General features: G+C 41.2%; 2 protein-coding genes across 2 annotated transcripts; one reads left to right on the top strand and one right to left on the bottom strand.

The window, feature by feature from the left end:
- Window positions 1-1,017: 1,017 nt before the first annotated feature.
- On the top strand, window positions 1,018-8,193 carry psma6b (proteasome 20S subunit alpha 6b). The gene is made up of 7 exons (XM_072688363.1): window positions 1,018-1,197; window positions 2,147-2,241; window positions 2,355-2,436; window positions 2,942-3,097; window positions 4,581-4,759; window positions 4,850-4,944; window positions 8,032-8,193. The coding sequence occupies exons 1-7, from the start codon at window positions 1,122-1,124 to the stop codon at window positions 8,087-8,089; spliced, it is 741 nt and encodes a 246-aa protein (XP_072544464.1). The 5' UTR covers window positions 1,018-1,121; the 3' UTR covers window positions 8,090-8,193.
- Window positions 8,194-9,586: 1,393 nt separating this feature from the next.
- nfkbiaa (nuclear factor of kappa light polypeptide gene enhancer in B-cells inhibitor, alpha a) lies at window positions 9,587-12,085 on the bottom strand. Its single transcript, XM_072656958.1, has 6 exons — window positions 11,818-12,085; window positions 11,172-11,277; window positions 10,860-11,067; window positions 10,610-10,698; window positions 10,233-10,490; window positions 9,587-10,016 (listed from the first exon to the last, which is right to left on the bottom strand). Exons 1-6 carry the CDS (start codon window positions 12,042-12,044, stop codon window positions 9,984-9,986), a joined length of 921 nt encoding a protein of 306 aa, XP_072513059.1. The 5' UTR covers window positions 12,045-12,085; the 3' UTR covers window positions 9,587-9,983.
- Between the last annotated feature and the right edge of the window lie 1,742 nt (window positions 12,086-13,827).

Raw genomic sequence — 13,827 nt, 5'->3', positions numbered from 1 at the left:
CTCTCTCTCTCTCTCTCTCTCACCATTTTCCCCACACAATATGGGAAGCATTTTGCACAAATAACCTTACTACCTCACTGGACTCTACCCCAAATTTATTTATTACTCTTTGTCTGTACTGTGTTGTGTTGTCTGTCCGCACTTGTTTGTTTGTGTTGCACTTGTGTCTTGTATGCACTGTCTATGTTGCACCATGGTCCTGGAGGAACGTTGTTTCGTTTCACTGTGTACTCTGTATGTAGTTGAAATGACAATAAAAACCCACTTGGCTTGGCTTGACTTGACTTGACTTGAAAGGTATCCTCGAGTGGGTTGAGGTCAGGTGACTGACTCTGACATTTAAGAACACTTTATTTCTTTGCTTGAAGAAGCTCTAGAGTTGCTGAATCTGAGCAGTAGACATACACTTCAGAAAAACACACTTCAGACTTCGATCAGCAGTGCCATAAACACCAGAGCACCAGTTTCATTGGCAGCAACACAAGCCTACACCAATCGTGTTTCACGGGAAAGACTTTTCTCTCACTTGTGCATGAAAAGGTTTGATAAGGTCAAGTCCCTCTGTTTCTAGTTCATGTTGCAGTCATCAACATTTCAGAGTCAACATTTAAGAGTCAAGTTGCTGAAGCAAGATTTAAAAGTGGGCACCCAGGAGGCCCTTTTCTTTATGTTGCCTAGGTCCCAGAGTCCCTAAGCTGTCAAATGACAGGATGCTTAAAGTGAGAGCTTGTCCTTAATGGGCCCTGAACTTGCCAGACTCTGTCTCGTTCTTGTTCACCTCCTAAACTCTGTGACTTTTACTCTGGATTGTTATTCAGAAATGACTAGGACAATAATTAGTTCAGTTAGAAGAGTACAGTATCTAACTATTCTGTGCATATCAAACTAGCTAACTAAACCGCTTTGGGTGCGTATGAGAAAGCCTACTCCGCTGATCTACACATCATCCGGGCTGTGCAACTCAGAGGGTGCATGACGTGTAGGTCGCATGGTCGTGTGCGGCAGGAGACCCGGAACGTGTATCTGCGACAGTTTCCGGGTCAGGCCGTGTTCTGCATGATAGCGCGGTTTCATTTAGCGAAATATTTCAGCTTTTTACGCTTTTTACAGCCGAAATAAAGATGTCCCGCGGCTCGAGCGCTGGGTTTGACCGGCATATTACTATTTTCTCTCCAGAAGGTAGACTTTATCAAGTAGGTGAGTGTGTATCGGGTGTCCATGGCGGTGCTGAAGTGAGGAGTGTGTTTACTCTTTGTGTTTTATTCTCACTCCGAGACAAACACTCCGAGTCTGTGCTGGAGATCTGTTCACTGTCTGTCTGTCTGTCTGTCTGTCTCGCTGCACTTATTCAGTGCGTCTGTGCTTAAACCCAACGCCACTTGATTAGCTAATAGCTAGCTAGCTTTGTTTGCCTGCAATCGCAGTAATGCTGAATCATACCGCTAGTGCTGCTGAGGAGGCTTAGCTAGCTTCATAGGAGTGTTTAGAACTTGCCTAGTCGTTATTTAAGGAGACCCCAAGTCCCCCCCCCCATGTAAGCACATATCTGTGAATGGTGATAGATAATCATATATAAAATGTGGAATTATGTGGGGTAACAAACTCCCCTGGATCAGAATGACAGAGCATCAGAGTTATACAGTGCAGTACAAAGAATGAAATGCAGTAGTCCAACATCCTGTAAACGTTCTGCTCCTCTGGGGTTGAACAAATGTATCAGCTTCAGATATCACACATCTAAACAGCTCTCTGATACAGATCATTTATGTAAAACAAATATCACTGTGTTCCTAATGTGTTTATAGAAACAGGGTATCAAAAGATGACCATTAAAAAAAAAAATCTTTACAAACACATTATTGTGATTGTTGACTAGACCGACACCAACAAAGAATTTCTTTTGAATAGTTTCTCATTTTCATACAAGTTTAGACACTGCATGTCACAAGAGACGCCACTGTTTTATAACACTGTATCATGATTACCTGTCAGATGTATCTGTAATATTGCAAAACTGGCAAGCAGTATCACAATATACAGGTATCACTTAAAATCCTAAAATAGCAGTCACTTAAAATAAAAATTTGGTCTGGTGGGAAGTGGTCTCTCTAATTGGTTTCTTGCCTCAAACGTGTCATCTTTGCAGAATATGCGTTCAAGGCCATTAACCAAGGTGGTCTCACATCAGTCGCTGTACGGGGTAAAGACTGTGCTGTTGTGGTCACACAGAAAAAGGTTCCAGTAAGTTTGCTTATTTACATTACACATGAATATGTCTTTTGGTATTGTTGTTGTTGTTCTTATTGTTATTATCATCAATAATGCATTTAGTAAAACCAGTATGTTATTTTCAGGACATGCTTCTGGATGCTTCTACAGTCACTCACCTGTTCAGAATAACAGAAACCATTGGCTGTGTGATGTCAGGGATGACAGGTAAAACTAGAACTTTCTTTCGCATACATATGAATTAGGGGTGTAATGGTTTCACGGTTCGTTACAGTGGGAAAGCAAGCAAGCAAGCCAAAAGAAAAGAGCTAACTCTGGGTTTTATTCTTTTTGAGCAGACATTCATGCAGCTACAGTTTGTTCCACCTAGTGTGCTATAGTTCCCCCTGAGGTAGCGGCTACAGCCTGTAGTGAATAAAGCAGTAAAATGTCAACATTAGCATGTTTTCACACATGCGTGCACACAGACAGCTGTTAAACAATGCCAACACACTGTCTCCTTCTGATCCACTATGATCTACTAAGCTACAATTAGATGTAAAAGGTCTGACTATTGTAAATACTAAATACCTAAACACAGACTGCATGCACAGAATCCTGATGTATGTACAGTGATTGTTCCGTACGAATACAAGTACTGCTGTATCCCTAATGTGAATGTTTATGGTTAAAATGATTTGATCATTTTTCTAATGTTTTGTTTTGTGTTTAGCTGACAGCAGGTCTCAGGTGCAGAGAGCACGCTATGAAGCAGCTAACTGGAAGTATAAGTATGGTTTTGAGATTCCAGTCGACATGCTGTGTAAGAGAATCGCTGACATCTCTCAAGTTTACACACAGAACGCTGAAATGAGGCCACTCGGCTGCTGTAAGTTGTTGGGTTCCCCCCCCTTCTTCTTTTTTAGAAGAGCCTGATTACAAATGCGGTCATAATGCACACTTAATCTTTTTTTTAGAAAGAAAAAAAAGTCTCATGCTTCTTGTAGTTGGATTTTTTTTTTTTTCCTTCCCCAAACCGTCTTTGCAGTAGGACTGAGATATTTTTGAGTCGTCTTGCTGCACAGCATATTTAAGACCAATTTTCCATGATGGTTAGGTCAGTGAACTGTAATTCAAAAGTTTACGTAGTTAATCTTCAGGTAGTCCATGGTGGTTTGGTATATTTTGAGTCCTGTTGTAGAAGCCAACCTCTCTTTTTACCTTTACATTTGTAATAGAAGGTTCCAGGAATTGCTGATATCTTTTAGGGTACCCATTCTTCCCTTTACCTACACAAAACTGCCAATGCTGCTAGTGTCAACACAACCCCAAAACATGATAGGTCCACCCCCATGCTTCACAGTTGCAAAGTGTTCTTTCCAAGAAGTGTAGTTTCTCCAAATGATTTTGAGCAGTCTGTTTAGACTTCATCAGTTTCATGGCAGCATATATTTTCAGATGATCTTTAGACATCTGCTGAGGAGAGCCTGTGGTTGAGTGTTAGGACAAGGTTAGGAACGTCAGTACAATTGGTGACCTGCCTGATTTGCTTAAAAAAAAGTATAAAAATAAAGTGTGTTCTCTGTAGAAGATGTGAGCTGTTTACGCTTGGTATTAGTTGGTTTGACCAGAGGTGACCTAATTTTTGCATACGATTCTGCATAAAACATCCTAATTAAGACCATCATAGGCTTATGAATATCTTTTTATTTTAACAATGTGAAGATTACCACTTAAAGTGGAAACATAAACTGTTATACTGTATGCAGAGACACAAAGACATAAGCCTATGGGTATGCACTGTGTGTAGGGTACATTTCAAATCCAAATAAATTAGTTCTATTTATAAAGTGTCAAAAACACTTGTGGAGAAAAAAAAGGAGCTCCGAAGAAATTAGAAGAATACATGCGCTCATCATAGAGATGAATGTCATGGCAAGATTGGACTTGTTCATGAATTGTTCTTTTTGCACTATATGAGGACACAGAAGCTACCAGTTGCAATTAATCATGATCACTAACAGGAAGGTAAGAGGCCTTATTAAGTTAAGACATTTTGGAACTTTCAGCACCAGTGAATTAATAATCAAGTGGGTGTATTTATATTTTTGTTTATGGATGTATCATTTTGATCCTGTGTTGGTCTTTTAAAAACACAGACAGATTTGTTTCCTTTCTAAGAAAAAAATATTGAAAGCCCAATATTGCAATGACCTTCAGGTCCATAATAAGTGGAGAAATTATTAGACTGTATATCAGTGAAGTTTCCCGCTATTGCTAAAGTAAAGTCTGCAGTATTGCAGCATCTTGGTTTAACAAGTTTGTGAAAGCTTACAGACTGAAAGAAAGCCTGGATGTGTTTTCTGTGTTAGGCATGATTGTGATCGGTCTGGATGAAGAATATGGACCCCAGGTGTATAAGTGCGACCCAGCAGGCTACTACTGTGGCTTCAAGGCCACGGCGGCTGGTGTCAAACAGACTGAAGCCACCAGCTTCCTGGAGAAGAAAGTGAAGAAGAAGCACGATTGGACCTTCGAGCAAACAATTGAGGTACAATATATATTATGATCTGAAGTAGTTATTAAATAGTATTAGCCAAAATCATTTGCTCAGTCTCTTTCATTCTTTTTGGATTTGCAGACGGCCATCAGCTGTCTGTCCACAGTGCTTTCCATTGATTTCAAGCCATCTGAGCTGGAAGTGGGCGTCATCACAGCGGAGGACCCCAGATTCAGGTCAGCCGAATCCCAGCAGGGCACTTCCAGTCATCTTAACAAAGTTTATACCTGTTCTGTGATTGAGTAAAGTAGTGATCCAATGGCTTTTCATCATTCATGAAAATTGGCTTTCATTTCCTGTAATTGAGTTTTATCTATTAACATTTTGAATATTTGTTGTGGTCTGTTAATCTTTCTAACAAAGTTTTTGTGCTAGATTCCTCAAGTCATGATCCGTCAAAATGCACTATTCAGTCTACTTGTAATAAATTACTTGAATTTAAGATAAGATAATCTTTTTATTAGTCCCACAGAGAGGAAATTCACAGTGTCACAGCAGCAAAAGGATAGCAAGACATTCAGATGCAAAAACGTAGATAAATTACCAATATATATACAATATATAATATAAATAATAAGTTAAAAATGTATTTACACCTTTAATTTGGCACCTTTAGCCTGTGCATTAAAATGGAAATGATCATAAATAGGGCAGTGGTGGCTCAGCGGTTAGAGCGCCGGGATATCGATAACAGGGTTGTGGGTTCGATTCCCGGGCTCGACAAGCTGCCACTGTTGGGCCCTTGAGCAAGGACCTTTACCCTCTCTGCTCCCCGGGCGCTGGAGTTGGCTGCCCACCGCTCTGGGTATGTGTGAACACACACTCACACGTGTGTGAGTGTGTGTTCACTACCAGATGGGTTAAATGCGGAGGACACATTTCGCTGTACAGTGTACACTGTACAGTGTACACTGTACAGTGACAAATACGTGCACCTTTACCTTTTAATTTAAATTAAAGCTGAGGCAGGAGTGTGATGATGCGACAGAAACCAGTTAAACAGTAAGGAAGTTTCTAACAATTTATTGGCTCTATAGCAGCAGTTACTGGAAGTAGGAAAATAAAAACACTCAATTACCGTCAATAAAAAGAATCACTGACACAGTCTGAAACAGGTTCAACCTTTTTCTTTCTACCTGTACCTCTAGTACAACTAGCAAGATAGAAGATAGAACTCTTCCTGGATGGCTACAGCACTGTAAATAAACAGTTATTAAACTATAGGTGGTTTGCTGTAATAATACACTGTATGTACAAAGGTATTTGGACACCTGCTCATTCATTGTTTCATTTTGAGATCAAGGGTATTGCTAAAGATTATACATGCATTTGTTGGAGGAACTGTCTCTACTGTCCAGGTAAGGGTTTTTACCAGATTTTTGGAGCATAGCTGTGTGGATATGAATGCATTGCGTTCACCGACAAGCACTATAGTGAGGTCAGGATCTTTGATTAACACCACCCTGCCTTTAACTCCCCAACCCATCCCAAAAGAATTGGATGGAGCAGCATCATTCCAGAGAACACAGTTCTACTGCTCCACAGCTTAATGATGTTATTGTTGTTTGTTACAATGCTGAATGAAGCATATTAGCAATGTTTTTAATTATTATGCATTATTATGCACATTCGGACTCACAGACAAAATGCAGAATGAATGTAACTTATATAGCACCTTTCTCAAACCCAAGGTCGCTCACAACAAACAAAATGATCTCACACACAGAATTCCCCAGCAGGCAGGGGGGGTGGGGAAAACTTTCCAGCGTGAAGTCACTTAGCTGGCCCAGAGTGTGTCTTTATGAGCAAGGGAGAAATCCTGCTCGGGCTTAGGAAACATCCAGGCAGCAAAGTAAAGCCGCTCCAGACATAGGACGTGGCTTCATCTAATCCGTCGTGTAGAGTCTCTTCAGGATTAGACTGTGGAACAACTCGAGGTGTACAGTTGCTGTAATAGTGGCACTGTGGAAACGTTCAAGCCGCAGTGTAGAGTCACTCGGGCGGCTCGTCTGGGAGCCTCGTAGCTCGAGCTAGGCTCGGAAACCTCATAGCTGCGATGTAGAAACACTCAGATGGGAAATTTCAGATCCATGTGTAAACGATGTTAGGGAGCACATGCTCTGGAAATGCACATGCTCACCGCATTGTAGGAGCGACACCCTTTTAAAGACTGCAGTCAAGAACTGCAAAAACTACCAGTACAGCTAGTTAAAACAGGACTACTTCCGCTCTTTTGAAAGAAATGTGCGTTGATCAGTTGGTTTCTTAAGTACTGATGTTATCCACAATACATAGATTATCTATCACGCTCACAAAATGTATCACAATAAGTCAAGTCAAGTCAGATTTATTTGTATAACGCTTTTTACAACTGTTGTCGTCACAAAGCAGCTTTACATAAATAGTGATTAATAAAAGACAGACAAAGAAGAAAGAAGAAATAAAGTAAGACATGATGAATCAAAGACCCCCAGTGAGCAAGCCAACGGCGACAGTGGAAAAAAAAAAAGGGAAAAACTCCCTCAGAGCTGGAGGAAGAAACCTTGGGAGGAACCAAGACTCACAAGGGGGACCCATCCTCCTCTGGTCAGAACTATTTAAACATTAATGATAAAAATTACCAAACCAGATACAACAGATAGTTAAAAATGGTTTTAACATGGTCACTAAGCAGGTAGCAGTGGTAGGCGGGTGAGCCGCTGGTCTGCTATGGGTGGTGGTGGGTGAGGGGCCTGCTGGTTTGACTGGTAGGTGGCAGCTGGTTTGACGAAGGTAGAGGGGATCTCGGCGGGCAATCTTCCAATAACAGTAATATTGTCCACCTCTGATACTGATAAGCCCCTTATTCTCTTTCAATCATTTACCATGTGCCATCTTTTGTGAGAACCACTGTCCGTGTTTAGATCTAGGCCTCTGGTTGGGGGGGGTGTCTCATGCTGTTGACACATCCATGCTCAAGCTTTTCCCCTAATATTGTTGTGATAATTATCTTTTTTGTGTATTTTCATGTGTATTTTTATTTTTCGTAGTTCGTTATCTCCAGGGGTTGAACCCTGTACACTGTGTTAATGATTCTGGGTGAATAGACCAATAGAAATGCTCTAAATTACTTGGAATAAACTTGTTTTTCCTTGACTAACTTCCATTCAAAGTTAAGAACATTTGTCTTATCCGGTCAACTCATGTATATTAATGCATGTTAGACTAGTGCTAAATGATCCCATTGGTTTAACTGCGTTCTGCTTTTCTGCTGTGTGTTTCAGGATTCTCACTGAGTCAGAAGTGGACACGCACTTGGTATCTCTGTCTGAGCGGGACTGAGCTTCAGTTTGGTTGAAGAGGTGTAGGACCATGTTCTAGAGTGATGCATACTGTGTTCCCATGTAGATTCCCCCTGTTCCATTAAAGATGGTTTTGGAGAAAAAGGTGGTCACAGCTTCTTCATTGTTTTGCTGTCCACAGAACAATAGAACTGCTTTCTGTGGAAAATTATAAAGCAGGATTTACTTGCTTAGTTATTTGTCTGTGCTTAAGGATGCAGATCATAACTCTGCCATGCTTTCATCTGGTTACCTGTTATTTCCCCTAATCAATCGGATCCGGCCTTTTTTTGTGTGATGACGTAAACTGAACTTCATTTATCAGAATCCTCCGTAAAACTGTTTCACTACTTTAGGAAATGAAAATGGAAGTAGTGTCTGCAGGGGTTCCCCAAGGAGTCATATATGACTACTTACTCCAATCAGCCATAACATTAATACTACCTCCTCTTTTTCACTTGTAATTTACCTTATTCACAGGGACGTACCTGCTTTCGCGGCCCCTTATGGAAGCAGGACGTTTTGTTCGGATCTTTATCTGGAGTCCTGAACTGTGACTCACAGCAGAGATATGGGACACAAACTGTTATACAACTAAAGCCAAAGCTGACGCACCACTGAAATCTGAAACCTTTCCCTGTTCATCTAACGTGTTTTGTGTGAAATATTTACTTCTAGTTGAAGCTGAGGCCATATTAGTCCACACTGGGCAAGCAATATTGGGTACATCAGTATAAGAAGGTGTTGAAGGTTCTTAAATGGTATTTGCACATTTACTGATGGCGCTACTACGTGTTCTGTGCACTGTACAACCATCTGAGGCGTAGATAAAGATGAACTCAGGCTGGAATTCACCTCCCAGCATGTGACGGCATGATGATGCACAGCTACTCTACTGAATAGTTTTCCCCTTTGGCCTAAACAGTCAGCGTCATGAGAACAAAGCCCTGGAGTTTCCCTAAGAATGGCTGCCTGATTCCTTAAATCCCATAAATAAAAGGAAAAAAATCATTTTGTGAAAGCTTGCTTTTTACGTGTTCCTCACATCATCATACTACTCCCAATATTTTAATTAAGGAGATTTGGTTATATGGAGTATATAAATGGTCCAGCGTTGGACTCAAATCTCAGCTGGATTTCTGTGAATTAAGAGGAAACCCCACGTTTATGAAAACCATCGGGGAACTTTTGCTGTAAAGTGAGTCACATGACCCCACCTCTACAAACATAAGGAATCACATTCTGTTAATTGGTGACATCTACATGACTCACAGCCTCCTCTGAGGAAATGATACTGTGTACAGTACGTAATCAGGGAATTTCTTCTCTTGACGAAGTACGGTAAAGCTCGTCATCTATTTTAAACTTTTCCACCAGGCTTGTGATTTATACGTACTTGCATGAATTGCTCAATACAGAAAAGGCACAAAATCAACCTAGTAGGTGTACCAGTGTACAGTATGATTATTAAAAAGCAAAGTAAAGCTCACACACAGGGTTATAAGTATGGTAAGGTATGTTCTTTTTTTAATTTAAAATCCTTTTGTGGTCATACATAGAAATAAACATGATTTACAATAGTGTCATATTTAATATTTACACAGTACAAAAATAGATGTTTTCTCTCTTTTTTTCTTTACAATATGATACATCTGCTATTCAGATACAGTCACTAGCGATTGTATTGTGGGGGGCTTTATGAGCTGTCATTTCTCATAATGAGCCCCTGGGTGCTGGACGCTGTTATCATTCTCGTGTCTCCAGCCTGGTCTCCCTTTGGCTTGTGCTTTGGTCCCAGCAGGCTTTTGGAGGGCTCATCCTTCTCATGGCCTTAGGTATGAGCATTAGCTGCCATTTGTGTTGCTTATTGGAGATTATAGTCCTGTCTTTTTACTTCACTTCCCACAAAACAGAATGTCATCGTACATCTGTGAAGAAGAGCAGATAAATACTGTTAATCAAACAGTTCAGGTTGGCTTCATTTCTTGAACACCCTAGTTTATCATTCCCTTATCAGTGCTAAGACTGGGCCTACTTTTCAGGAACTGCTAGGCATTATTGAAGTAGCTATGATTATATTTTCAGTATTTACTATGAACAAATGTGTAAGTATACATATTACAAAAGAAATATCTCAAACTTACACAATCGTCCTCAGACGTGGGCTCCTCTTCGCTCTCCTCGTTCTCGCTCTCAGGCAGCTCTCGCAGGTCCTGCGCTGTTCTTTCGTACAAGTGCTTCTGGATCTCACTGTTCTGGCGGCCGAAAGTCAGGTGGTATGGTGCGTACCCGCCATAGGTCAGGCTGTTGGCGTCCGCACCCAGGGCAATCAGCCGGTGGACCAGAGCCAGGTTCTGGAGGTCCACGGCCAGGTGTAAGGATGTCCGGCCACTGCACTGCTCCTGGAAGGAACATCAACAAGTGCACGTGAGTTCTCTTTACTGAGAACGAGACAAAAGGGGTTGCTTTTGAAATCCGCTTTAAAAATGTGTGGGGTGTCGGATGGGTTGGAGACACGTACCTTTGCATTAATGTCAGCACCGAGTTGAACAAGGTTCTCCACCATTGAAAGGTAGCTGTAGATTGAGGCTATGTGGAGACACGTGTGTCCTGTAATCAAAATGGGACAAAACTGATGAGACCATATTTCTATATTATACCAGATTTCTATGCTTTATTATTATATTACTGTATTAGTATATAATAGGTTATATTACATATAATGTACTAGCACTTAAAGCTGGTATCTGTAATATTAAAAATGAACATACCGTTGTAGTTTGGGAAGTAAAGAATGGACCGAAGATGCTGTGTGTTGATCTGCGTGAGCACAGCGAAGCAGGCCAGGGAGCCTCTCTTGCAGGCGATGTGAAGGGCCGTGTTCCCATTCTGATCTACCAACCGGGGGTCACAGCCAGCCTTCAGGAGCTTCTCCACAATGTGCGGCTGTTCTGTGATCACAGCCAGGTGAAGTGCCGTCTGCAGAAAAAGGGTTCAGGGGTCAATTGAGTATTTTATTTATTTATTTTAATTTTTTTATTTTTATATATTTTTTTGTATTTTTTTGTCATTTCGACAGTTACCTGTCTCTGGTTGTTCTGTCTGTTCAGGAAGGAGTCGTTGAGAGACTGCTTGATGATCTGGAGGGCATAATCTTCTGCTTCGTGTATAACTGCAAGGTGAAGGTACCTGGAAAATAGATTGTGGGGGAGGTGGGGTGAGTAGGTGTTACTCAGAATTCAAACATGACAAGAATACCAACAAGAGGAAGTGGGTTTAGAGACAGAAAAGGACTGAGCACTTAGGCATTTCGCAACAGTGGACTTTTTTCTTGAAGGTTATTTCCACCACCATCTGATGCGTTATGTACGCTTGGCTGCGTGCCAGGGACTTTCCCACTGACTCCGCAGCGCCCCCTGTGTGGCAGGGCGGCGCCACTGCATGCAATGGAAGTTGTATTCCCTTCGCTTTAGAACTATTCCTTTTAACTCTCCACCGAAACAAGCGCATGCATTAGGAGGTTAATATAGGACTTTAATCCTAGCTAGATAATTCAGAGCCCACATTGCACACGTTCAGATTTGCGTTTCTTGTCGAGTCTGCACTGCAACTTAAGGAGGAACGGAAAATTGCATCGAGGGCCCAATTTCAGGTTTTCACCATTTTAAATTAGGATTAAAACTGATATAAAGTCTATAATTATGTATATAAAAAAAAAAATAAACCTACGTGTCTCCGTCCTCTGTGACTTCGTTCTTCCAGGCTTCGTACGAGTGCGTGTTTCCATCGACACTTGTAGACACTGCCAGTTGGCCCATTTCCTCCACAATCAGGTTGTATTCGTCCTCCTTTAAGGAATCCACACCGCTGTCGAAGCGGTCCTCGGACTGCTGCGTTTTGCCCTGTTTGGGCTCCATGTGCTGCAAGTAATCCACAGGGGCTGTCCCGTACTCCATGGCTAAGCTGGCGCGTTCTGTGCGGAGTCGCTGCTCTACAGAACTCTGAAGCGAACTGGAGGAAGGAGGAGGAGCGCCTTTTTATAAACCAGTCAGTGCAGCGGGGGATTTCCAGCTGCGAGGGAGCTGAACGGCTTTAGACCAGCAGGGGAACTCAGTGCGGGGTTTTATTCACAGAATTTCCCTTCTAATGAGTCCGCAAAGTAAGAATGAAAATCTGTATTTTCCTATTACACACTGCAGAGGAGCCTGCATTCCCAGCCCGAATGAAGGCATGAATGAGAGAGAGGCCTCCTGTCTGTCTTCAGGAGCTTGATGATGAGGGTTTTTACATTTATATATATATATATATATATATATATATATATATATATATATATATATATATTATAATTATATTATAAATATAGTAGATATAGATATAGAAGTAAATATGTATATATTATAATATAAATAATATAATATAATCTATAATATATATATGAATATTACACATAATGTAGCATAAAGCTCCAGAATATATTATATGCTATATGATATTTATTACAGTAATATTACAGCAAAGTATATAGCAGTATATAACTGTGCTGCAATAATACAGCATAATAATATCTAATGTATATAATATAGAGTATCCCCTTATAATAAGATCCTGTACAGCAAACCAATGGACAAAATAGTGCTTTAAAATAAATAGTGCTTAAAAAAACAATTACATTAAAGTTTATGTTTAATAAAACCCAAACCCATGTCCTTTTTTTTTTTTTTTTTTTTTTTTTTACAGGGCTTTTTAAAGTTCTTACAGGAGTTTTGATCTTTGACCTTCTTTTTGTGCTTTATGCTCCAGAGCAGGTGCTGTCATGTGACAGGAACAAAAAAAAAAAAAAAACCCTCACTTTTGAGAAGAGAAGCTGAATGGTGTCAGTAGGAAAAAGCTTTTGAAGAGCTGAGTGTGTTCAAAGAGAGTGAAACATGGAAGGCCCCTCACCCGGGGGTTTATGGTGTGCTTCTGTGACTTTACCGGGGCACTCCCTGCAAAAACACCTACTGGCAGCCATCCTGACTGGGCCGAGCGAATTTGACCGATTTTCCACGTGCAGTCTTTCCCATATAGGTTTCTCCTGCTTTTTCTTTCGTGTGTATCTTATGCAGGCCTGCTGTTACTGGAAGGAGGGCATGGTCTATCAGAGGAGCAGTTGTTGCACAACTAGAAAAATCACCCACAGTACAACAGAGGACATCAGTTGTGTTGACGTAATAGGTTTTACTTAAAGCAAGACACATTCAAGGCTTTGCTGTTTTTCAGATGGTTTGCGATACAAGCAGTTGGAGGCTTTACTCCTGAAACAAAGAGAGGTGGTGCCTCTCAGGGGTGTCTCTAAGCTGTGCCCTAAGCGGACATGCCAAAAAGAAAGAGAGACAGAAAAAAACTTCTCAGGGAAACTCCTCTTGTGCAACTACAGCGAGTTTGCGTGAGATGGCTTGCACTACCTGTCTGGTTGTGACAGTAGAACTGGAAACCACTCAACCTGTGTTTACACGAGGGAGGAGGGCTGTCACCATAGCAGCCGTCACCACACATACAGTAGCTCAGCTAGCGATACTGTGACACGCATACACACAGTCTGAGGCCGAGAGATCACACCCAGTCATGTGACGTAACAGTGCTTTCCTCTTATTGGTGTGTGTGTGTGTGTGTGTGTATGAGTGTGACGCGTTCCTGCTGGCTTAGATCAGACAGGAGATCTGAGAGTGTGTGCCCGTGAATTGCACACATTCCTTG

This window comes from Salminus brasiliensis, chromosome 1 (assembly GCF_030463535.1).
Source record: "Salminus brasiliensis chromosome 1, fSalBra1.hap2, whole genome shotgun sequence".
Classification (NCBI taxonomy): domain Eukaryota; kingdom Metazoa; phylum Chordata; class Actinopteri; order Characiformes; family Bryconidae; genus Salminus; species Salminus brasiliensis.
The sequence above is the reverse complement of the archived record's forward strand: the minus strand, read 5'-3'. Positions and strand labels throughout refer to the sequence as shown.